The sequence below is a fragment of the Amphibalanus amphitrite genome, unplaced genomic scaffold (assembly GCF_019059575.1).
Source record: "Amphibalanus amphitrite isolate SeventyFive unplaced genomic scaffold, NRLGWU_Aamphi_draft 000094F_arrow, whole genome shotgun sequence".
NCBI lineage: Eukaryota > Metazoa > Arthropoda > Thecostraca > Balanomorpha > Balanidae > Amphibalanus > Amphibalanus amphitrite.
In genome coordinates this window covers 544,786-571,840 of record NW_024881590.1, presented here as the reverse complement: position 1 = coordinate 571,840, position 27,055 = coordinate 544,786, and the positions used below count along the sequence as shown (strand labels likewise).

The 27,055-nt window shown below is 44.9% G+C and overlaps 1 protein-coding gene across 3 annotated transcripts in view; it reads right to left on the bottom strand.

The window, feature by feature from the left end:
* The window catches only part of LOC122380280 (trypsin-1-like), a 51,248-nt gene that overhangs the window by 14,277 nt on the left and 9,916 nt on the right, over positions 1-27,055 (bottom strand). For 2 of the 3 annotated variants that reach the window (XM_043363318.1, XM_043363317.1), the window contains exon 2: positions 9,964-10,215. The exons of the other annotated variant lie outside the window; for it this stretch is intronic. In XM_043363318.1, the coding sequence (XP_043219253.1) occupies positions 9,964-10,215 (252 nt within the window). The remainder of the gene's footprint in view (positions 1-9,963; positions 10,216-27,055) is intronic. 3 annotated transcript variants of the gene reach the window in all.

The following is a 27,055-nucleotide window of genomic DNA, read 5'->3' as shown; positions in this document are numbered from 1 at the left end:
TGGGATCATGAACTGAGAAGCTTTTATCAAAAATGCAGTAGCATGGTGTGTCAGAAGTGGAAATAGCCAAACGGCTTTAGTTCTCCAGCCTTGTCAATAGATGGCAGCACCGCAATATGGGCGGCGGATCGTGCAATTCACGTCAAATTTTCGGTACCTGCTAAGAATTGAATGGCTGATCTTGTCATGCAAGAATCAAGTAAATCGGTCCACAACTTTTTCTAAAAACAGGGGTATAAAGTCAAACACTGCCAGAGCGGCGGCGCGGCGGCCGGCGGCGGCCGCTACGCACCGCCTGGGAGATTGTCGGCGCGGGACGGTTCCGACTTTGCATAGCACTAAAACCTGTCAACTGCTTGGAATAGTTATTAGGTATAGCAAAATTTGCTATACCTACTTTTTGCTAAATTTGCTATACCTAAATTTGCAAAAGTGAGGAATAATTCAAGGGCTGGAAGCATGTATGTTTCTGTGCATACTGTGCTAGCCAAGAAACTGCATTAGCAGATACTCGCTAATATGAGATCCAAACGAATTCCACGGGATGTGTTTCTGATGCATCAATAATATTTATCGTTCGAGGGCGGATACAGTTAAAACAATACAAAAAAAAACTTTTGCACAGCTCTATTCCTTGAAGAATTATCTTCAACGCCTTATTCCTAGTTAACCCTCGCCCGCACATGGGGGGGTTGCCACCCCCCCCCCCCCCCCAGGTAGTCTTTCTGCTCTGCACTCAACATTTTTAGCGCTAGCAGTGGCGGATCTACGTTGGGGCAAAATGGGCAATTGCCCCCCCTAAACGGAAAACCTCTGGGCAAACATATCTTTTTGCCCCCCCCCCCCCCCTAAAAAAAACTACAACTTGAATACTAAAAATATGGTGTTTGAAAAGAAAATGTGAAATAAATGGAGGACTAGAAGGTTGTCATATTCGTGATATTAATTTGTGAGCTGATAAAAAGTCCTCCGCCCCATGAATGTCAGTCCATCATCCATCAGCAGTGCTACTACTGCTACTGCTACCATAAAAAATAACGCGATTTATTGAAACCTTGAACCAAGTAAACAAACCGTCAACAGCAGACCGCCAGACGCCAGTGGGGTCAGGGGTCACCACACTGGTGAGCGGTTGGACAGTGGTGGGTTTGCATGGGTATATAAGAAGTGTTTGCATAATAAGAACTAGTTGAGTGAACGATATGGTTGAGCTACTGCCGCTGTGTCCCTCAGTGATGGCCAGAAAGAACGGTGTACTGCGTGCCTTTGAGAACAAGTGCGAGATAGGTTTCTGAGAGGAATAACGTAAAGAAGATTACCAATCGCGGCTTTTTCATGAGCCATACCGTTATCTAACGGGGACAAACACAGAAAGGCTCAGTCAGAGCTTTTGGTTTGCGAGGTGTTGGAGAAGCTCAGTATGTTGTGGGAACTTAACGCTGTTCAGTGTGATTCCGAATCCGTTGGCTGTTGCGCTGTGGTCCTATGTAGTCTGTAGAAGCATCGTTTATCTCCTCTCGAAAGTAACACTTATTACGGAGCGAGCGAAGCGAGCGTAGTCTTTCCTTAGATTAACCCTCGCCCGAACATGCCATTTTCCCGTCCTAGAACGCACATGGGGGGGGGGGTTGCCACCCCCCCCCCGCGCCATTTCTTTCCTGTTGGAGATAGAGCTTAGCGGTAAAGACCAAAAAGATTCTTTGGGAAGAGACGAATCCAATGATACCCAGTTTTACCTTCTCAGGTCAGTCATTGACCTTCCAGGTCAGGTCAAACTAAAAAATGTTGCTGTTTTGGTCACCGTTGGATATCAAGTGTGCTGCTTATCAAATACCGATGACGATGCTGTTTTCTGGTGCCAAGCCAGCTAGAACCTCTTTGTCACACTACCCGACCAGAATTTTGCTGCTGAGGTCATTTCAGGTCAAGTTAGGTCAAGGTCAATTATATGTGTTTGTATGTCTGTGTGTGTCTGTGTGTATACTGATGTGTGCACCGATTGTTTTTGGGTCCATATTACATGAAATCATGATCTGAGAAGCTTTTACCAAAAATGCAGTCAAAAAACTTCAAAAAAGTAAATTCAGCTTGCCTAAAACGCAATTATCTTAGATGACCTAGGTTGACCTTGACCCTGACCTTGACCCCTGTACCTACATCGTCGAAAAACATGTTCCATGATAGGTGGGAGGTAAGACTGGCAAAAAAGGCCGAAATCAGGGTGTCAAAAGCTCATAAGGCCCATGGCAAACGCAATATGTTGAGAATTGGCCATTTGGGTCATGACATGACCTGACAAACAAGGTCATATCTCCGAAACCAAAAATCACAGAAACTTGAAATTTTCAGTGGACATCAAGAAAGGATAGAGAAGCAGCTATACGAAAAATCAGCCTTCTAGCTCTAAAAATGTTGAGTGCAGAGCAGAAAGACTACCTGGGGGGGGGGTCGCAACCCCCCCCCCCCCCATGTGCGGGCGAGGGTTAACGGAAATTTCTGAGTATGAGCGACCGGCCGGCCGGCCGTGGTCACGATTCTGCGACGCTTATATCTCAGCAACCACTTGACAGATTTACACGCGGTAATTTTTGTAGGGTAGCTTCATTCCTTCTACCAAGTATTGGACTATTCCCGATGCATGTGGGTGACCCCTTATGCACGTGCCACGTGCAAAACGAAGAGGTGTCACTTTTGTAATTGTTGCAATATCTCGGTAACTACTTGGCCGATTGCGCTGAAAGTTGGCATGTAGGTAGGCACCCACTAGGCAATGCATATCCATGTGCCAGAGTTGGGGTGCTGCTGCACGTGCGCACGTGCAGGGGTCGATTCCAGATCTCGAGAACGGCTGGACCGATGGCGCTCAAATTTGGCATATGGCTAGGGACCGGTTAGTAGGGTGCCGTGCACAAGTCAGTTGGGACCCATTTTGCACGTGCGCACGTGCAGGGTGCCGCTTCCAGATCTCGAGAACGGCTGGGCCGATTGTGCCCAAATTTGGTACATCGCTAGAGACCGGTTAGTAGGGTGCCGTGCACAAGTCAGCTGGAGGTACCCCCTCGAAATTTCGCACGTGCAAGGCTCACCCTCTCGCTCGCTCCGTTAGTCGCCCCAAAAGGCGTTATACTGGTTGTATAATTTTGCTAGCTCGCAAAGTTTAGTCCCAAAGTTAAGGAATGTTCATTGTAATTGCATCAATAAATGCAGGACCGAAAACAAATGCGCTGTTCTTCGTCTATTTCTTGTTGGGATTCTTAATCGACTGATCTCATTTTCTATTACCGGAAACAACTGTTCATACGTTTAACTACGTGGCAACCCTGACTGCGTATAGTATCGCAGGTACGCTGATGTGGCCTTTGGTCGTGGGCATTTACACATGAACCTGCTGCTGCGACCCTTATCGGTCTCCGGATACAGAAGCCCTTGAGAACCGGCTCGGGCGGACCTTTCGGACGAGGTCTTGCCGAGGTGATGCGGGAGGTAGAGGACGGACCGTCCATAGCGCCGGTGAGCTATTCTCTAACTATCTCCCGGAGTCAGGGTGGCTGCAATTTTTTTTTGCGCTGCCCTGGCTTGGCCGGACTGACAAAAATGTAAAAAATAAAAAAAAATAATTCCCGAAATCCGAGGAGAAAAATAGGGGTAGCTCGTTTTTTTTTTTGTTCCTAAGACTGGACGTTTGAAATTCTCGCCGACTTGCCTGGCGGCGCAATGTTTGCCCCCCCTAAACTCAAATCCTAGATCCGCCACTGAGCGCTAGAAGGCTGATTTTTCGTATAGCTGCTCCTCTTTCCTTTCTTGATGTCCACTGAAAGTTTCAAGTTTCTGTGGTTTTTGGTTTCGGATATATGACCTTGTTTTTCAGGTCATGTCATGACCCTAATGGCCAATTCTCAACATCTTCGTTGGCTATGGGCCTTGTGAGCTTTTGACACCTTGATTTCGGCCTTTTTTGCCAGTCTTACCTCCCACCTATCATGGAACATGTTGTTCGACGATGTACGAATGTCAAGGTCAAGGTCAAGGTCAACCTAGGTCATCTAAGATAATTGCGTTTTAGGCAAGCGGAATATACTTTTTGTGAAGTTTTTTTTTGACTGCATTTTTGGTAAAAGCTTCTCAGATCATGATTTCATGTAATATGGACACATAAACAATCGGTGCACACATCAGTATACGCACAGACACACACAGACATACAAACACATATCATTGACCTTGACCTAACTTGACCTGAAATGACCTCAGCAGCAAAAACCTGGTCGGGTAGTGTGACAAAGAGGTTCTAGCTGGCTTGGCACCAGAAAACGGCATCATCATCGGTATATGATAAGCAGTGCACTTGATATCCAACGGTGACCCAAAACAGCAACATTTTTTAGTTTGACCTGACCTGGAAGGTCAATTACTGACCTGAGAAGGTAAAACTGGGTATCATTGGATTTGTCTCTTCCCAAAGAATCTTTTTAGTCTTTACCGCTAAGCTCTATCTCCAACAGGAACGAAATGGCGTGAGGGGGTGGCAACCCCCCCCCCCCCCATGTGCGTTCTAGGATGGGAAAATGGCATGTGCGGGCGAGGGTTAAGCGAATTAGTCCACCCTGGTTGAATAAATAAGACGATTTCGCCAAAAGGTTGCGGAAACCCGACCGAAAACGGCCGCACTCAACGTTAATTTGGGCATGTAGACCTTTAAAAACTCGCATTGGGCGGATAGGGTTTCAGAGGTATTGGCTACAAAACAACGTATTTGGCTCTCAAATACGTCCAAGTGATCCGCCTCTTTCCTAGTTAAGCTCTAATTAGATCAAGTGACTCATAAGGAGTGAAAAAGCGACAAAAAACATGAATTTGCCTATGGCGGCGGGCTGCCGGGTTGCCAGACGGCGCACCAGCTATTTCCAATTTTGACACACCATGAAAAAAAAAAATCACGAAAAGTAAGTTCAGCTAGCCTAAAATGCAATGCTTTTAGATGACCTACGTTGGCCTTGACCTTGACCCTGACATCTGTACATCGTCGAATTACATGTTCCATGATACGTGGGAGGTAAGACTAGCAAAAAAAAAAAAAATCAAGGTGTCAAAAGCTCACAAGACCCATAGCCCACGCAAGATATTGGGTATTGGTCATTTAGGTCATGACATGACCTGAAGAACAAGGACATATTCCCAAAACAAAAACCACAGAACCTTGAAATTTTCAGTGGTCGCTGCTGAAAAAGGATAGAGAAGCAGCTATACGAAAAATCAGGTTTCTATAGCTTTAAAAATGTTTAGTGCAGAGCAGAAAAACTATCTGGGCGAAGTGGCAACCAATGTTGACCCAGGTGCGGGCGAAGGTTAACCTTCGCCCCAGTGCAGTAGTGGGGGGGGGGCATATGTTACCACCCTGTCGCGTTTTTTTTTTGCGTGTAAATAAAAAACCGCGGAGCGTAGCGCCGCGCCGCCCGGAGTAGGTTTTTGTACATCAATTTTGGACAATATGTGAAATTTTTGACCCCAGGTCATGTCAGGTCAGGTCACCAGGTCAAGTTAACTGACCAAGCCTAAAAAAGTTTGCAATCATGTCCAGCCTGCAGTGTTTGTCAGAAAGGTTTTAAACTTGGTGGATTGCATGACGTTACGGGCGCCTACAATTTGTATATCTCGGATTTTTATATCCGTGACCTAAGGTCAGCTCAGTGACGTGACCTAAGGTCAGCTCAGTGACGTGACCTTACCATTATAAGTCAATGGAGTAAAATGAAAATGTCTCTAGATCCGTGTGTACGCATAGGAACAGTCCAAATATTTCAGAATCACAATGATTTAGACCACCCGTGACGACCAAGGTGTCTTTTTGCTGATAGCCTCTAGAAAGGTCATCCGAGGTCATTTGAGGCTACAAACAGATTTTTGCCAATAACTCTCGATTGGAAAGAGATAGGACGCTGGATATGGTCTCATTGCGTTTGTCTTGTTGAGACGCATCAAATGATATGCAACTTGACACTTTCGGTCAGGTTATGACCTTGACCTGAGGCCAAATTTTCAAGTTGACCTTTCAAGGTCAAATTATAGTTCATTCGACGCGTCTCGGCGAGAGGAACACGATTCTGGCAATAGAAATGTCCTAGATTTTTTTTAAGTCAAAAGTAATTGTCCAAAAACACATTTAGTAAAAGCAGCTATTTTTGGAGTTTTTTCCTCTGGAGACTAAACCGTTGACCTAAGGTCAATTTTGATAATGACCTTATCAAAAGAAGAGTTCAAAAGCTATCGATTGCTTTCCCATGCGTTTTTCTAGCTATCATAGTTCCTGAGATAAATGCATGTTTTCTGAGAAATATAATGACATTTGGCAAATTTTGACCTTTGATGACCTCCAGTGACCTCAATATTGCTCTAAGATGAAAAATGACCGAAATACTTTCAAACTTCGCATTAGGAGCTATCGACTGCTTTTTACCGCGTCTTTCTAGTCCTCTTTATTTTTGAGTTAGAGGTGGGTGGTAACATATGCCCCCCCCCCCCCCACTAGGGCGAAGTTGGCCGAGACCGCCACTGGGGCGCGGGTTAAACTCCTTACATCAGGGGTCGGCAATCTTTTTTGAGTGCGAGCCGGATGGAGATTTGCAAGCAGCCGGCGGGCCGGACCATAGTATACTTACAATTTTCTACATTCATACGCAATACTTTGGAAATATGACAGCGTTGGATTTTCAGTTCTAATAGCTCACATGCCTTGCCATGTGTCATATGATGAAACAGACCTGGGGGCTGTTTGACCCCCCCCCCCTTCTAACTCGGCTCCTGGGTCACGTAACGATATGCAGAAGGCGGCGTTCGAAAGAGCGCTAAAAATAACGACGAAATTACTGCGGTCACTTTTTTGGTCAGGTCAAAGGTAAGGTCACCAGAGGTCATTGAAGGCAAAATTTCGCCGATTTTCAGGTCGAATGTCGACAATTTCCAAGAAGCCAACGCGTAACCCGGGAACCAATAGAGCTACCTTGCAAGGAGTGCATCAAATCACGATTCTGTGTGCTTGAGATAGTTGGAGATCGTTGCCGGCGCCAGAATAGCAGTTTTCATTTTTTCCCCCATTGACTTATAATGCAGTCATGAAAACGACCTGACCTCATATGACCTTAAGAAAAAATCCGGGAGCTACAAGTTGTGAGACTCGTAATGGATATTAGATCCTGCAAGTTTCATTTCCCTGTGAAAGCTCCTCTGGCAGTGAGGGCGTTGCGAAGTTGCGACAACTGAAGACCGTGCAGCTGCAGAGGTTCACTTGTGACGTCATAGGTCAGTGACCTGACCCGAAAATGCGGTTGGTGTCAAAAGATCCAGCTTGAAACAAAGGTCAGGTATGCCAAGTTTCAGGTTTCTATCGCCAGCGTGTTCGGAGCTATCGCGAAAAAAAAGCTATGGGGGCGGCATCCCCCCTCTCGGCAGGTGAGGGCTTTTAAAGCCTTTTCTGAGTAATTCTTTCAAATTTGGCCTAACTTCAACGTTTTTGTGCCTGCAGGGGGCAAAAACAGCCAAAATAACCGATTTTTTTCGGAAACAATTTTGTCTGCAATAATCTTTGACCCAGGCCTTGCACGAGGTTACTTTTACCGGCATCGTGTTCCTATCGTCAAGACGCATCGAATGACCTATTACTTGACCTTGAAAGGTCAACTTGAAAATTTGACCTCAGTTCAAGATCATGACCTGACCGAAAATGGTCATGTTGCTTATCAGTCGATCTGTATCGTCGAACTGAACACATCTAAGGCGTTTTCGCCGCTCCAGCATGCCTCTATCATAAGCTATTCGCGAGAAAAAAAAACTGTTAGATACCATTCGTGACCTGAGATGACCTCAGGGCCATAAACAGGGGTCACCGACACTATTTTCATGTTCAGTGTGTCTAAGTTCCTTGTAGTTCAGTGTTTGGGAGTATTTATAATGGCTTTCGAGTGTTTATAAAAGCAGCGCATTTCAGTTTTATCCCATTGACTTATAATGGGAAGGTCGCCAAATTGACCTGACCGCTCATAGATATAAAAATTCTGAGACATACCTACATTCTCTACATGTTTTTGCTCTTAGCAATCGCTGAAAGTTTCAAAGCGATCGGTCACTCGGCGTAGCTATGGCAGACATTGAAACTTTTGACGAGGTGAGGTCACTTCAAGTGACCTGTTGATGTCCGTTTTCTAAGATATTCGCGAAAAACCACAAGGGGGTGTTCAAAAACCTCCCCCCAGCAGAATCTCCCCCCTCCCGTTTTTCGACAATAACTTCTAAACGCGTTACGCCAACAACGTCAAACTTTAAGTATCACATCAAACATCAATTTGACACGTTCCCTGAAAATTTGAGTAAAATCCGTCGAAACATTGTTTGAGAAAATGACGTTTTAGTGACGTCATGTTCGCCATTTTCGCCTAAAAAACGGCAAAATTTCAAACGCCGCTAACATCTTAATTTTTAGAGGAATCAAGAAGTAACAAAAAAGTTATACGTGATTTTACTTTGTCTACCAAATGGCTGTCTCTGTGTTTTGAAAATTTTGGATTTTGACCAAATTTGTTTCAACAAACTGACTTTTTTGGGGGAAATAATTATAAAATCCAAAATTTTGGGTGTATCGTAAAACCGGAAGATATGTCAGAGAAGTGGTCTATGTGCACCTACATACCATTTTTCAGAAGAATCGGTACAAAAATGTGGGAGTTATTCAAAATTTTATGACGTCACGACACACGAAATTTTTGAAAAAAAAATGTTTTTTTTAGTTCTAGACCTCGTACGGAAACAAAAATGGTACCATTCGATTCGCCGTGAAAAACTACATCAGCTAGACAGCTTTTCAGGCCTTACCAACCAACTTCAAAATTTAACCTCACTTGACCTGACCTTGACCTGACATTGACCTGAAATTCATCCAGAGGTGGTCCATATCACTTATTGAGTGTGCCTATTGAATTCTATGAATATGACCCATAAACATGTGTCGCACATGCCCTTTCTATATTTTGTTTTTGGTGACCTGACCTGACCTGACCTGACCTGACCTTGACCTTGACCTTTGAATGATATTGTACGCAACGAATATTGTCTTGGTAGCCTAAGAACACGTTTTGGGCAATCAGTCTCAGTCCATTCTTCGGCAACTACGGTGCAAGACTGATAATGTAGAAACTTGCATTTTGTACCCTTGACCTGACCTTGACCTGACCTTGACCTGACCTCTGACCTACTTCAGCAAACAAATTGGGGCTCCTTAGATCCTCCTTGTTGAGAGCTTACGATTGCCGTTTTCCCCTTCTTTCTACGACCATCGGTTCGGAAGTTAGACAGGGGGGCAGAATCTCCCCCCCCCCAGCAGGGCGCGTGTGGCTGAATAGCCCAGCGGGGCGCGGGTTAAGACAGACCCTGGCAGAGGAAAAGGCGAGTTTGAAAATGGAAGAAATGTTTGTGTCATCTTATTATCTGACCAGATATTTGGTGGGCGCCATTATCATTGGGCTGATCTTTTGTGTGGGGAAAAAGTCGATTTACGTATATGAGGACCGGCGAGCCGGAACACAATGTAAGATCCTGATACCAGCAGCGGGCCAGACTTCAGATGGTCGCGGGCCGGATCCGGCCCGCGGGCCGTAGGTAATAGGTTGCCGACCCCTGCCATAGTAGTTACATGTAGTCAAATATGCAAGGAAACCGGTAGCTTTCATGGGTTTAAAACTTGCAAGTTGCAGGCTTTCTAGTTTCTTGTACTTGGTGATTCTTGGTTAAAACGTATTAAGCATTGGGGTTGCAAGCTATGCGTGCCTTGGAAATGGCTGAAAAGTGGGGGCATGGCTCCCGGCCCCCTTGTTCCTACGCCTATATGTTGAAAAATCCGCACTCTTGCCGTCGAGTTTTGGAAAAACAGTTCTACACACCGAGTGCTTACACAGACAAGCAAATGCAATATCTTACCTGTACTACATTGAATGTATAACGTTCTGGGTCTGTCGATGAAAGAAACTTTCCCAGCATAACTACGATGTCAGCAGCACTGTGCGGAGCGACACATTCAGAAGAGGTCACCACGTATCGATCGTTCAGTAGCGCTCCACCGCAGATCGGCAAAGAAATGTGTCGTTCTTCTTTTTCCGACGCTCCTGTTTTCGCGAAATCCTTCCCCATTTCGGTCCTGGTCGGTACATCCGCCGCTAGCACTATTGCCACCTGTGGAACATACAAATAAAAGAAAAATCAGCTCTTCTTATCAGTTGATCAGTTGAAATCAGTTGATATTTTCTTCTTAAAAAATATCAGTTCTTCTTGTATCAGCATTAGAAAGAGAGAGAGAGAGAGAGAGAGAGAGAGAGAGAGAGAGAGAGAGAGAGAGAGAGAGAGAGAGAGAGAGAGAGAGAGAGAGAGAGAGAGAGAGAGAGAGAGAGAGAGGAGACAGATGTATGCATAGAACTTCGAGCACTAAGCCAGTAGATGAGTTTTGTGACCAGTTTTCTCACTTACAGCGGTGAACTTTAATTTTGGTTTGTGTTAAAAAAAAAAAACATTGCCCTTCAGAAGTATACTTTTCCGACATGACATCACATTAACCCGCGAGCCGTTGGGGGGGGGGCAACGGGCCCCCCGTGGTTTTTCGATTTAGATTTCTTGATATATTTTTGAAATTAGGGGAAAATTTCAATAAACCAGAATATAGGTGTCAGAGAACCCCTTACTGGCCTTACACATACCAACAATTAGGAAAATATAACTAAAAATGCCTATTTGAATGACTGAACAAGTAGCGACTGTTCTTATGACGTCACAATATTTTCGGTATTTGTGCTTGAAGTCAGGAGTAATATTTATCATTCTTATCAACCTCTTCCTGACTAAATATGATCCTTTACGTGAGTAAAGTCACTTTTACGTAAAACTTGATTTTCGCTGTAAACCGGTACAATTTGACCTTACTTTACCTTCCTGTGACGTCATAGGTCCAAGAAATCAAGGAGGTTTTTGTGGTGGCATATATATGACGTCTTCATAAAGACTCAAATATTCACAATTTAACATGACTTTCCTTACGATTCACGAAAGTGTTTTCTGATTGGTCGAGGCTGACCTTTGTTGTGACATCACAGGTCATCATCCACTCAGGTGACTATCCACATGCCATATTTATCATATACATCATATCCAGACTCATTTTGAAAACTTATATTTCACTTTTATGACCGACTTCTCGTCATTGTAAATTGGACTGATTTGACCTTGTTTGACCTCCCTGTGACGTCACAGATCAAATATCAATGTCATCGATATCCTATCTTGTGCATCCGATGAGCTCTTTCGAATACCGTTTGAATTTTTTCGATCCGGCAATTGGTTCCGGAGATACGACACGGGGGGCTTCCTCCCCCCCCCCCAACAGGACGTGAAACCTGTCAGACCTTAACGGGGCGCGGGTTAAGTGATACAAGCACTCAGTGAAATCAGTCCTTCACCTTCCAGGTGGAGGGGGCATTTTTGCCCCCCCCCCCTCCCTCTTTAGTTTTTTCGATGTATCTCCAGAACCGCTGCGCCGATCGCCACCAAACTTCAGTACCCTCCTGGGAGTAGCTAATACACATTGGGACCAAACATTTCTCCGAAGGCTATGATAGGTTTGCCGCTAATGACGTCGGAGTGACGTCATTTCTGCCATTTTTGACCTAAAAAAAGGTTTCGCGGGAAGAGCTGTCAGGTCTACAGCTTTAGAGATACAGAAAAATGTTTCAAACATAAAAGGTGTAGAATCCACAGGGCTTCAGAACTGCTATCTGGGATTAAAAAAATGATTTTGACCCCCAAAAATCCAAAAGTTATTTTTATAATATAATAGGCAAAAAAATCCATTTTTTGAATTTCGAATAAACGGAATATATGTGATAGTCCATACCACTTTCTAAATACATATCAAATTTGAAATCGATAGGTACCTCTGTTTTGGCCAGGTTGTAGCGAAAAAAAAAAACTATTCAAAATTGATGACGTCAAATTTTCAAACCCAATTTTTAGCAATTCTAGACCACAGTGCGCAAAACAAAGACCACCATTAGACTCGCCGTGACGAGCTGCATCGATTCAATACCCATTATATGCAAAACTATCAACTTTGAAATTTGACTTTTTTTTACCTGACATTGATCTGACCTCCACCAGAAAGTGACCTAAACCGTACCTGATGGTCTTATAATCAGCACCATTGATCTGGAAATGAAAATTTGGTCATAAAACATGCATCGCACAACTCTAGTAAAGTTGGTTTCATGTGCTGACCCTTGGTGACCTGACCTGTGACCTGACCTGGTATTATCAGTGACCTCAAATAGCAACATACAGTCACGGTTTTGAACATCTCCCGTTTCGTAACCATAGGGCCTACATCATTCAAATTTTCTAAATTTAGTGGCAACGTTTTGACATTTTATGTGGTAAAATTACAAGTTCCTAGGCAGAATAGTTTTTACACTGGAACAAGAAAATAAAAAAATCAATTTTCGTGCTGTAGGAGATGATACGTCACAGCCTGCCGTCGATCCTGAAGAGTCTGGGTCCCTTTCGTTTGATCATAAATCCAGAAACAAACTCATCAATACATTTTTGAAACCTTTATAAGTAAGGACACCGTGTACAACTGCCGTCTGGAGCACAGCAGCAAGCTGAAACACAGCCACAAACATGGGCAACGATCAATACTGATTGATTTTCAGACGACGCGAGTTTCCATGCCTCGACAGTCGACGACTTCATCTTTGATGGCAAAATCCACTACTCGGTTTTGTTCCGAAACACATAAAGAGAAGAAAGGATAGCTGATGGACAGTTTCAAAATTCCTACTCAAACGTGCACAGCTTCTGGGTGTACGCAATGTGGCAGTGTGTCACAAGTCCTTTGCACGGTGTCAGCGACTGCAGCTTTTGACGGAAGAGTCAGGCATGGCAACGGCGCTGTTCTGAGACTAATGGGTGATTGCAGTTCCATTGTCTGTTTTGCGTGACGTTTTTGGTCTCTAATAGTTGTAGATAATTACTGACGAGCATGTTGCTGGATGCAACAAGCCAAAGCCGGAGTCTTACCGAAATCGTCGGCAGATTGTGACGTATACCATCTCCTATAGCGCCCAAAATTGAGTTTTTTATTTTTTTGTTCTGGTGTAAAAACCATTTTGCTTAGGAACTTGAAATTCTGCCACACAAAATGTCATAATATTGCCACTAAATCTGGAAAATTTGAACGGTGTAGGTGATGTAGTTAGGAAATGGGAGACGTTCAAAACCGTGACACTTTTTTTGAGACACCCTGTACGTACTACTAGGCACTGACGCCCTATCGCTGATTTTCGACAAAATGCGTTTTACTCGGTATTATAGCGCATTCCCTAGAACACCCGTAAACGGTGATTTTTATTTTTTATCTTTGACCTGACCTGTGACGTTATCGGTGACCCCGAGGTCAATGAAATTGGAGTGTTCTTGACAAATTTGACAAGGCTATCAAACGCCTTTTGAATTTTAACCCGCGCCCTGCTGGGGGGGGGGTGTTTGAACACCCCCCCTTGTGGTTTTTCGCGAATATCTAAAAAACGGCGGCGCGGAGCGCCGCCGTTTTTGGTACACATCAATTCTACACATGTTGTGAAAATTTCAGACCAAGGTCATTCAAGGTCAGGTCACCAGGTCACTTGAAGTGACCTCACCTCATAAAAACTTTCAATGTCTGTCATAGCTACACCGAGTGACCGATCGCTTTGAAACTTTCAGCGATTGCTAAGAGCAATAGCATGTACAAAATGTATATCTCAGAATTTTGATATCGATGACCTAAGGTCAGGTCAATTTTGCGACCTCCCCATTATAAGTCAATGGGAGAAAATTGAAATGCGCCTCTTTTGGATGAAAGACATTATAAACACTCCCAAACACCGAATTACAAGTGGTTTAGACACACCGAACTTGAAAATGGTGTCCGTGACCCTTGTTTATGCCCTGAGGTCATCTTAGGTCACGAATGGTATCTAACAGTTTTTCGCAAATAACTTTTGATAGAGGCATGCTAGAGCGCTGAAAACGCCTTAGATGTGTTCAGCTCGACGATACGGATCGACTGATATGCAACATGACCCTTTCCGGTCAGGTCATGACCTTGACCTGAGGTCAAATTTTCAAGTTGACCTTTCAAGGTCAAGTCATAGTTCATTCGATGCCTCTTGACGAGAGGAACACGATGCCGGTAAAAATAAGCTCGTACAAGGCTTGGGTCAAAAGTTATTGCAGAAAAACTGTTTCCGAAAAAATCGGCTATTTTTGCAGTTTTTGCCCCCTGCAGTCAAAACCGTTGACGTTAGGTCAAATCTGAGAAAATTACTCAGAAAGGGCGTTAATAGGGCTATCGAATGCGCTTTTCCGCGGCGCTGTAGCTCTATTGGTTCCCGAGTTATGCGTTGGCTTCTTGGAAATTTTCGACATTCGACCTGGAAATTGGCGAAATTTTGCCTTCAATGACCTCTGGTGACCTGTCCTTTGACCTGACCAAAAAATTGACCGAAGTGATTTCGTCATTATTTTTGACGCTCTTTCGAACGCCGCCTTCCGCGTATCGCTACGTGGCCCAGGAGCCGAGTTACAAGGGGGGGTGTTCAAACACCCCCCCCCCCCCCCCCACCCAGCAGGGCGTGGAAATCCAGGACCCCCAGCAGGGCGCGGGTTAACCTATATTTGACAACCCATGAGCACATGTATTTATAGGTTTTAGTATCGGACTGCGTCTGTAAATGGGTGTCATACCTGTGGGCGTTCAAATAAATACATACATACATAAATACATACATTTTACGGATTCGTCCGGTAGTTTCGGAGATACGAGGGGGGCAAAAAATGCTCCCCCATCCACCGCGCAGAAGGTGGCCGGGAGGTCCTCCGCCTGCCGGGTAATATCAACCATTTTAACCCGCGCCCCACTGGAGGGGGGCTATTCATAGCCCCCCTCCCATTTCTCTGCAATAACTTCCAAACCGCTTGACGTATCGACGCCAAACTTTCAGTACCTTCGGCTCACAGGGGACCACTGCCGCTTCAACCCTATTGGCCGTAGTGTCTAACGGTGGCGGCCATATTGCGCAGACCAGGAACCGGCCGCCGCCTGTGTTGAGGATTAGGGAATTCGGGACCTCGATTTACGTTTGCGGCCGCTGCATCCGTTACGTTCAAGCTACGTCGATACGGAACCCGGCAGCTTACGCGGAATTGAGTGGGAAATACGATGGAATCTTCAGAATTCCTCAACTTCACTCGCCGGACCATCGTCTCTCTACAGGGTGGAAAGAAAAATATGTTTTGATTTTAAAGGGACACTCCCACCTTAACATTAGTTTTGAGTTGAGATAGCCAAATTGGTGGCCATGGTCTGCAAATACCGGTTTGTGCACTCACAACATCGAAAAATGCTTTAATTCGAAGATATGGAATTTCAAACTTGCAGTTTTCGGATTCTAAAGGGCTAATGCATTGGAATGCCCCCTTAGAATTTGTGACGTCAGCGGAGAGCTAACGATTTTTAAATCTTAGACTAAAACCATCGTTAACACGTGGTGGTATACGCTGCTTTGCGCGCAACGTCTGCCGCACTTTAAGGCTGCCAAATTATTGCTTCCATATAAAGTCGCTAGTAACAGGGGAGATCCCAAAAAGTAAACAAAAGTAAAAGCCTAATATCTTGAAAACCAGTGAATATTTTTCGGTGAAATTTGGTAGATATTCGTTTTCGCTCTTTCTGAACCAAGGGACATCACTTTCATGCCAATTCATTAACTTTTTTGAAGGTGGGAGGGTCCCTTTTACCCTCGCATGTGTAGGGGGGGGGTCGGATGGACCCCCCCATGGTTTTTCGCGAATAACTCGCGTAAAAAGCGGCCGATCGCGACGAAACTTTTAGTACCCTCGCATTGATCAATTTGACACCTACCCTTAAAATTTCATGATCCTGACCCAAATGACCTTTGACCTGTGACCTCTTTTCCGAGACCATGTTTGGCCGGAATCGCGATTCGGCGTACGCGTACGTCGGCTCGCATTAGCCGCGCGTTTGCAAGCTTTTCGTGGTTTCAAACGTTCAAACATGTGATTTGATGTTGCTCCCATGCATTAGGGTGGGTGTCAAGGTCACCTGAAGGTCAGGTCAGGTCACTGACCTTTGGTGACCTCGGGTGACCTCGGTTCACTTTTTCGAGTTTTACATGTTTCTAGGCTAGTTTTTGGAGCTGAATTCGAATTTAGCAACCATTTGAACATTTACGAAGTAGTTTTGGTGCCTTCGTAACATGTTACGAAGCTGTCAGAGGCGGTTGACACGTACTACGAATACCCGTCACGACGCCTACTGATTGACCTGACCTGACCTGACCCGACCTGGTCTAAATGCTTAAAGACATCATCTGTGATCAAAACTAACACGATATTCGTGATCAGCACCCCGAAAAACCCCTTAGCAGCCACACTTTACGACTTTCTAATAGGTCCCGATTTTTCCGACTTTGGGTCATTGACCTGACCTGGAAGGTCAACCAATGACCTAGGACCTTAAAATTGGGTATCATCGGCTTCCTCTCGTCACGGGCAACACGCTCGTTTTTTCCGCGAAGCTCTAGCTCAATCAGGGGCCAAACGGCAAGGGGGGGTCAAACCGACCCCCCCCCCCCCCCTACACATTAGAAGCTGGAAAACGCCGCACACATGCGAGGGTTAATTAACCCTATTCCTGGCGGGGGGGCCTCAGGAGCCCCCCCCCCCCCTGAGGTTTTTTGGTTATTTCTCCCAAACGCGTTGAGCTAGGAAGCTCAAATTTTCTGACTTTTCCTAAAAGGCTTCTACGCAACATGTCTGAAAATTTTGAGTTGATCTGACCTCAGGTCAGGTCACCAGAGGCGGTTTGGTGACCCTACCTCAGAAAAGTTTGCAATCACGCCAGAGCTAGAGTTTTTGACCAATCAATTTCTTCTCTTCAGGCTTTAGGTAGGGTACCAGTATGTGCAATTTGTATATCTCGGAATTTCGATATCGGTGACCTAAGGTCAGGTCAGTTTCGCGACCTCCCCATTATAAGTCAATGGGGGAAAAATCAACTCCCTGTTTTTACCACTAAAACGGGTCGGAATGGCCCCATATACCATACATGACTTCATATACGATCAACCTTCACTACCTTGAGGTCTGTTTTGCTGTTGGGCAGCTGTGAGGTCATGTGACGTCATCAAAGGTCACCAAAGGTTTTTGGCCAATAACTCCGTACAGGAAAAGATACAGACGCGTGGATGGTCTCATTGTGTTCAGCTCGTCAAGACGCATCGATTGATATACATGATGACCTCGAGGTCACGTGACCTGAGGTCAACCTTTGACCTTGACCTTTCGAGGTCAACATATATATCATTCGATGCGGATTGACGAGAGGATTACGATGATGCCCTTAGTTTGTTCCTATCTTGACTAATTCGAAAGTTATTCGAGAAAAACTCTCCATATCTAGCGCCGCCATTTTAACTTTTTCGACCCCTGTGACGTCATCTTTGACCTGACCTGAAAATGACCTGAGTAAAAATTGTAGATCTTGACCGTGCGTATCCGATGCCGTTTACCGTTTGTCGCTGCGATGTGTAGTTTTTGAGATCTGAAGGGGGGGCCGAATCGGCCCCCCCCCCCCCCGCCAGTTTCTTGTCCCGGCGGAGCCCGCCAGGAATAGGGTTAACAGCCCGTGACATCAAAGCGAGTAGTAATAGCTCAAAATGAATTAGTGCATTTGAATCACCTTTTCTGGAAGTTTTATACCTGTTGTCATTCACACTCTTTCTCGCTCCTGGGCGTCCCCCATAGCACGTGTTCTGAGTAACCCCTTTTTCGCAGAATTTAGAGATATGTGTACCGCGCAACCTCCGAGATGAATTCAGCGCACAAATCGGGTGGATTCTACGTGCGACCTTCCAAATCGTCTTCATCACGTTCGGGAGACTCTCTGGGCTCATGGCTGGCACCTGTGATTTCATTAAACCCCACAGATAAAAACCAGGGGCGTCGGGCCTGAGAAGAGGGCTGGCCATGAAATTTCGGCTTTTTTGACTGGTCACGTGCCCTCTAAAGTGTTCCTCCGGCCAGGAGAGGCTCGCTCTTTATGTGCTAGATGGAGCCCCGTCTTTTTTGGAAACAGTGTACTCAGTTACACCCTCCAGAGCTGTCACTAGCTAACGCCCGAGCCTTCTCAGCACCCGAGCGTAGCGTTCCTTGTTGACGGTGACCGTGGTGCCTTTCGATGTTTCGAGGGAAAACGGTCCGATGAGACAGGCGGTGGACATAACACATCATTACGTCAATGTGAGACTGTGCAGAGGGCTCTATAACGTTGTGCCCAGAGGGAATGAAGCCCAAACTTGACAGTTCTGGGTTGATTTTACCGCTCATTCGGACCGTTTCCTTCGAAACATCGAAAGGCACCACGGCCACCGTCAATAAGGAACGCTACGCTCGGGTGCTGGAGAGGCTCTGGCGTTAAATAGTGGCAGCCCTGAAGGTTTTATCTGAGTAAATTGTTTCCAAAAAAGACGGGGCTCCACCTAGCACGTAAAGAGCGGGCCTCTCCTGGCCGGAGGAACACTTTAGAGGGCACGTGACCAGTCAAAAAAGCCGAAATTTCATGGCCAGCCCTCTTCCCAGGCCCGACGCCCCTGGTTTTATCTGTGGGGTTTAATGAAATGACATGTGCCAGCCATGAGCCCAGAGAGTCTCCCGAACGTGATGAAGACGATTTGGAAGGTCGCACGTAGAATCCACCCGATTTGTGCGCTGAATTCATCTCGGAGGTTGCGCGGTACACATATCTCTAAATTCTGCGAAAAAGAGGTTACTCAGAACACGTGCTGTGGGGGACGCCCAGGAGCGAGAAAGAGTGTGAATGACACCAGGTATAAAACTTCCAGAAAAGGTGATTCAAATGCACTAATTCATTTTGAGATATTACTACTCGATTTGATGTGACGGGCTGTTAAAATCAGAACATATTTTTCTTTCCACCCTGTAGTTTCAGATCATTCCCGGCGCTAAAATAGCAATTTCCATATTTCCCCATTGACTTATAAAGGTTTAACGTATAAGTTCCCTGTATCTGAGGATGTTTAACCCTCGCACCGACGGGGGGGGGGGCGGATATCCGCCCCCCTGAGGTTTTTCGCGAATAGCGGGAAAACCGCGGCGCAAATTTGGTATGACTATAACCTCATCAATTTTACACATGGTGTGCAAGTTTGAACTTCCTACCTTTTAAGATCAGGTCACCAGGTCACTTTGAATGACCCAACCTCAAGTCACTTTTTTGCAACTTTGTCACCGTGCCACAGCTACAGTAGATGTCGGAGGCCTTTGAAAGTCGCAGGATATTATTAGGTCATTAGTAGCTACAATTTGTATATCTCGGAATTTTGATATCGGTGACCTAAGGTCAGGTCAATTTCGCGACCTCCCCATTATATAAGTCAATGGGGGAAAAATCAACTCCCTGTTTTTACCACTAAAACGGGTCGGAATGGCCCCATATACTTTACACGACTTCATATACGATCAACCTTCACTACCTTGAGGTCTGTTTTGCTGTTGGGCAGCTGTGAGGTCATGTGACGTCATCAAAGGTCACCAAAGGTTTTTGGCCAATAACTCCGTACAGAAACAAGATACAGACGCGTGGATGGTCTCATTGTGTTCAGCTCGTCAAGACGCATCGAATGATATACATGATGACCTCGAGGTCACGTGACCTGAGGTCAACCTTTGACCTTGACCTTTTGAGGTCAACATATATATCATTCGATGCGGATTGACGAGAGGATCACGATGATGCCCTTAGTTTGTTCCTATCTTGACTAATTCGAAAGTTATTCGAGAAAACTCTCCTGAAAACTCTCCGCCATTTTGACTTTTTCGACCCCTGTGACGTCACCTTTGACCTGACCTGAAAATGACCTTAGTAAAAATTGTAGATCTTGGCCGTGCGTATCCGATGCCGTTTACCGCTTGTCGCTATCTTGCTTCGTTCTCGAGATCTCAGGGGGGGCGGTCATCCGCCCCCCCCCGTCGGTGCGAAGTTGGCGCAGACCTCCGTCGGTGCGCGGGTTAAAGGTGTCACCTTGTCAGGGTTGTATACCAATCAAGTCGATTGAATTGATTGATTTGTTTCAACGCGTATTTTGAGTTGATTGGATTGAGTCGATTGACTTTTCGAGATGACTGGTTGACTGATTCGTTTGACTTTAGCGACTGGTTGACTGATTTGATTCCCGAAAATTAGAGTGACTCGTATGATTGAGTCGATTGAATGGAAAGTTCAAATAAGTTTTAGTTGACAAAAAATAATGACACCAATTGATGACATCAAAGATCACAAAACTACACTGAAAACTGCTTGTCATTACAACTGCAATATGGGGTAGATGGCCAAATAAAGAAGAGGGCCTTAACATGAACAGCCAACTTTGACTTTCAACTGCAATAACTCATAACTGCTCCAATCCTGGTGATAGAACCTGGCGATGCACCTACCTACCTTTCTGCGCTCAGCAGGAAACGTTTTTTTTTTTAATCCAGATGATAAAGTGCAAGGCCCTATATACTAATAAAGTGTGATTAATTAATAATTCACATCTCCACATCTCCTCAGAAACAACCCACTGAACTCTATAAATATCTGAAACCCCTACAAAAATAACTGAAACAAAAGCGCCGTTTTCGTCTCGCTAATTACGTTTACTTACCTAATTTGCTGCATTGTTTAATTTGCAGCAGAACGTTTGTTGATCCTTTTCTCCTGAGAGACTAAGCATAACATATTTAATATATTTCATTTTCCTTAAAATATTTTACCGAATATTATTAAGTGGTTTTATTTCAAATGAAATAATAATCAAAACGAAATTGGTGTTGTACCTACAACCGATTTATTTTATGATGATCTACCATACTGCATGATATTCAATCACGTCATCTCACCAAAAAATCAAAAGACGTAGAACAAGGATTTATAAAAGCTTAGCATACTTATTAGCAAAACCGGCAAAACGTTTTCTTTGCAGTAGCACCATGCCGTTTTCGCGTTTTAATTTTCCTTGTTCCTACTTCCTTTGTCCTTAACTTATCCTGTGGTTCCAGAGTCCCTGTCCTCTCCATTTCCTTTTAAATATATTTTTAATACTCATCCTTATCCCCCAGTCCTAACAGTTTCAAATTGTATTGCAATAAAATGTTTTGAATTCTTCGCATAGGTACCTAACATTGACATGCCACGTCCAGAGTCGTGGACCGCTAAATGCTTCAAATATCTTCCTTCCCAATCTGACAACATCCCACGTCTCAAATGCACATTGTGTGGAAAGATTTTTTAGGCTGCCCGTCAGTCTCTGTCTAACCGAAACCGTCACATGCAGGTAAGATATTTATTTCTATTTCCCTATGGTTAATATGTTATTGATGCATATTATCCATTAACCCGCGCCCCAGTGGCGGTCTCGGCCAACTTCGCCCTAGTGGGGGGGGGGGGGCATATGTTACCACCCACCTCTAACTCAAAAACTAAGAGGGCTAGAAAGACGCGGTAAAAAGCAGTCGATAGCCCTCAATGTGTACGTTTGAAAGTATTTCGGTCATTTTTCATCTTAGAGCAATATTGGGGTCACCAGAGGTCATCAAAGGTCAAAATTTGCCAATTGTCATTATATTTTTCAGAAAACATGCCGCTATCTCATGAACTATGGTAGCTAGAAAAACGCATAGAAGAGCAATCGATAGCTTTTAAACTCTTCTTTTGAAAAGGTCATTATCAATGTTGACCTCAAGTCAAAGGATTAGCCTCCAGAGGGCAAAAACTCCAAAAATAGCTGTTTTTACGAAAAGTGTTTTTCGACAATAACTTTCGACTACAAAAAGCCACGACATTTCTATTGCCAGAATCGTGTTCCCCTCGCCGAGACGCTTCGAATGAACTATAATTTGACCTTGAAAGGTCAACTTGAAAATTTGACCTCAGGTCAAGGTCATGACCTTACCGGAAAAGATCATGTTGCATATCAGTCGATGCGTCTCAACAAGACAAACACAATGAGACCATCCGCAGCGTTCTATCTTTTTCCAATCGAGAGTTATTGGCAAAAATCTGTTTGTAGCCTCAAATGACCTCGGATGACCTTTCTAGAGGCTATCAGCAAAAAAGACACCTTGGTCATCACGGGTGATCCTAATCATTGTGATTCTGAAATAGTTGGACTGTTCCGATGCGTACACACGGATCTAGAGGCATTTTCATTTTTCTCCATTGACTTGTAATGGAAAGGTCATGCCACTGACCTGACCTTAGGTCACGGATATAAAAAATCCGAGAGATACAAATTGTAGGCGCCCATAACAGCATGCCATCCACCAAGTTTGAAACCTTTCTGACAATCACTGCAGGCTGGACATGATTGCAAGCTTTTTTAGGCTTGGTCAGTTAACCCTCGCCGGACCTATTGGTTTTCTACATACGCGCCGGCCGAGGGGGGGGGGGCGGGTACGACCCCCCCCTCGCCGTTTCGCCCCTGGTGGAGCTAGCGCGACGCGGAAAAAACGAGCGTGTGCGCCGTTACGAGACGCAGAGATTGGTACCCGATTTTAAGGTCCTAGGTCATCCGGTGACCTCTGAGGTCAGGTCAAGTGCCTCAGGGTACGGTTCAGTTTTTGGTGAATAACTTCGCAAAAAACGGCCGCAGAGCGCCGATTTTGGCAGCATCGTGTTTGCCTCGCTCAGGCGCGTCGAATGATATACTTTTTGTCCGGGTCAGGTCAACTTGGGGTGTTGACCTCAGGTCAAGGTCAGGTCAGCACCCCCAGGTCACGAAGTTGGTCGAAAGAGGTCATGTCGCATATCATTCGATTCGGCAGGCCTTCCTGAGTCCATTGGTGATTTTCCCGACTCGCTAGCTCAATTTGATCAAGAGTTATTGACGAAAAACTAATTTGACCTTGATGACGTCATAAATGACGTCACGCAAGGTCAACATTGCAAAAGTGACGCATCTAACCTTGCAAGGAGTGCATCAAATCACGATTCTGTGTGCTTGAGATAGTTGGAGATCGTTCCCGGCGCCAGAATAGCAGTTTTCATTTTTCCCCATTGACTTATAATGGTGAGGTCACGAAAATGACCTGACCTCATATGACCTTTAGGAAAAATCCGAGATATACAAGTTGTGGGACTCATAATGGATACTAGATCCTGCAAGTTTCATTTCCCTGTGACATCTCCTCTGGCAGTGAGGGCGTTGCGAAGTTGCGACATCTGAAGACCGTGCAGAGGTTCACTTATGACGTCATAGGTCAGTGACCTGACCTGACCCAAAAATGCGGTTGGTGTCAAAAGATGCGGCTTGGATTAAAGGTCAGGTATGCCAAGTTTCAGCTCTCTATCGCCAGCGTGTTCGGAGCTATCGCGAAAAAACCCTATGGGGGGGCGGCACCCGCCCCCCCCCCCCCCCCTCGGCCGGCGAGGGTTAACTTGACCTGGTGACCTGACCTGACATGACCTGGGGTCAAAAATTTCACACATTATCCAAAATTGATGTACCAAAAGCTACCCCAAGCGGCGCGGCGCTACGCGCCGCGGTTTTTTATTCACACGCAAAAAACGCGACAGGGTGGTAACATATGCCCCCCCCCCCACTGGGGCGAAGGTTAAAATAGACATGGTGTAGGGTAAATGGCCAAATCACGAACACTGCCAAAATCCGAGCAAATGATATTTAGTGTAAATGGAGTTGGAATATGGCCAAAATTAAATTGACAACTTTTAGGTGAAAGGTGGTGATTTGGGTTAACCCGGCGGCCGCTGGGCCTCCGCGCCACCCGCCGGCCGCTGGGGGGGGGGGCATATAGTTGCCCCCCCCCATTACTTCTGCGACGATATCGTCGCAACGCGAAGAGATAGAGAAGCGAAACTTTGCACACATCTTCCTGAATACCTAGCCGAGGTTGTGTTTAAATTTGGTGTTGATCCCATTTGAAATGACGTCACAGTGACGTCATAAGTGAAATTATAGATTTGCGATTCTCATATTCCTCACGATACATCAGATATATGGGACCGAATATAAAGGGCCGATTATTCGTCAGAAACTAGATGGAAGTGTAGTTAGATGTTTTAGGATGACAGCAGGTGCTGTCTAGTTCATTTACAGATGAGTTTCATGCTTAGCGTCATCAGAAACGGTCCATATCGGAAAACGACAAAACTTTATGACGTCACTGTGACGTCATCTTAGGTGCTAAAACCAATAAACTTTCCTTCAACATTGCCTAGGTATTCATTTGAAGCTATGCCAAGTTTCACGTTCGTAGCTCATCAGGTTTCGGAGATATTTTACAAAACGTAAAGGGGGGGCAACTTTATGCCCCCCAGCGGCTCGTGGGTTAAGGGGCGAGTCAACTACTGGGTTATTTTGCACCCATTAAATGAAACTCTGCTCCAATTCTACCCATTGAACCTCCGTTAGGCGGCACGGGCGGACATCGATAGCAGCGCCTCTATCGGTCACTAGGGAACGCTGGGCTGTAGGCGACGAAATACCGGCTGAGTTGACACACGTTGAATAGGTTTATAGACATCCGTCTTGTGAAAAAGTTGAACTTTTGCCTTCAATATTTCTACAGGCAATTTTAGAAGTGTCTTCACATAGATTACAAAACCGTTTAGATTATTGTATTCACTTCAAGCCTTCCCTATTGTTCTTGACGATGATGCGGGAACTATTTCTAATTAGTGTTTCTAGCTTAGTAAAAGAACATATTGTGCAAACGATGAAAAACATAAATGGAAGATTTTAAATGCAATTTTATCTAGCAATTAATGGTAAATTCTCTACAGATCAAGGAAAAGGTGCATGCTAACTGATAATTTAAAGTTCTTGGGGCCAGTTGTTTTCTTCTTTTCTTACGTCGCCCCAATGACCGCGAATACACTTGTGATAACGCCTATCGCAATATCATGATCCACCTGTCCATCACTAGGTATCCATCCTTATTGCATAGAAACTTTGGATGGCATGGCAATTTATAATTTTAAATGACAATATTTTTATGTTTCTTCTGTAGGTAGGTAGGTAGGTACCTACTAGGTAGGTAGGTACACCAGACTGCTATGGACACTTTTCCAAGTTGGTGGGGCAAAAAACCTAATGTATGTTTTGGTTTGAGTCGTTTGATTGAGTTGATTGATTCCTTTCATTGTCGCGTTTGAGTCGATTGAATCAATTTCCGAAAACTGCTCTGACTTGATTGATTTGATTGGTTTCCCAACTTTGTCGTGATTGAATTGATTGCTATTGATTGAGTCGTATACAACCCTGCACCTTGTTCTCCACTCAATTCTGCATAAGATGCCGGGTTCCGTGACTACATAACTTGAACGTAACGGATGCAGCGGCCGCAAACGTAAATCGAGGTCCCGAATTCCCTATTCCCCAACACAGGCGGCGGTCGCTTCCTGGTCTGCGCAACATGGCGGCACCGTTGGACACCATCTGGCGGCCGATGCGCCTTCCACATAATAGAGTGCAGTGCTTCGGCTGCATCAATTTGACACCTTGTGTCAAAATATGAACTTCGTAGCTACCATAGGTCGGCGGGAAATGACGTCAGAGTGACGTCATGTTCGGCCGATTTCGACGCAAAACATTGAACCACGGCAATCGCTCCCAAGAGCTCAGTTTTTAAGCTAGATCCAATATCTTTGCATGAGAGGACTCAAAATAGACTGCGCTATCAAACTGCTATCTCGGATTTTCGAAATTTTGAAAATTTTGAAAAAAAATGAAATTCAAAATTTATATTTTTACATTTTTTTCAAAAAGTTTTTGACTTTTCGAGAAAATCGGAATATATGTGATAGAACGCATTGTTATGACTAACTTAAGCAAGTTTTAGCTAAATATCTTAAAAAATGGTCAAGTTTTACGCATTATTGCAAAAAATTCACAATTATTAATTATTCAAATCAATTTTCAGCATGTATTTGACACCGTACGCCAATACAAATAGCACCATCGTGTTCCTGAGCTCAAACTGCATCCAACAGACACAGTTTTTGTTGAAAAACTTTACCTTCAAAATTTGACCTTTTTTGACCTGAAGTGACATGAACTTAGCTAAATTCGACTCAAAATGACCTCGAATGACACAGACGACATCAAATTCGAAATCTTTGGCCTAAATGGACCATAAAACATGTGTCACGTGACCGACGAATGATATAATATTTTTGTGACCTGTGATGACCTGACCTTGACCTGAAAATCAAAGTACAAGTTTGGTACCCTCAGGGTATCTAGAACATCTGTTCACGAGTGCGTGAACCAAAAATGAGCCTGATCTGACTTGTAAGACGGCGGCCAGAGCCCAAAACGTGAACAAGCCAAAATGCTAATAATTTTTACTTTGACCTGACCTGTAACGTCATCGGTGACCTTGAGGTCAATGAAATTAGGTTTCGCTCGACAGTTTTTCCGGGGCTATCAGACCAGACGCCGTTTGAATTTTGACGATCGGCCCAGTAGTTTCGGAGTTAAGAGGGGGGGCTATGAAGAGCCCCCCCCCCCCCCCCCAGTAGGGCGTGTTATACGCAGACCCCAGTGGGGCGCGGGTTCATTTTGCAAATCCTTTTGCATGCTCCCGCGCACCGACGGGGGGGCGGTTGACCCCCCCCCCCCGAGGTTTTTCGTGAACAGCGCAAAAACCGCGGGGCATGACTTTTCCCTCATCAATTTTACACATGGTGTGCAAGTTTGAGCCTCCTACCTTTGAAGGTCAGGTCACCAGGTCACTTCGAATGACCCAACCTCAAATCACTTTTTTTGCAACTTTTTTCACCCGGTCAGAGCTACAGAAGATGACGGAGGCCTTTGAAAGTCGCTGGATGTAACGAGGTCCTTAGTAGCTACAATTTGTATGTCTCGGAATTTTGATATCGATGACC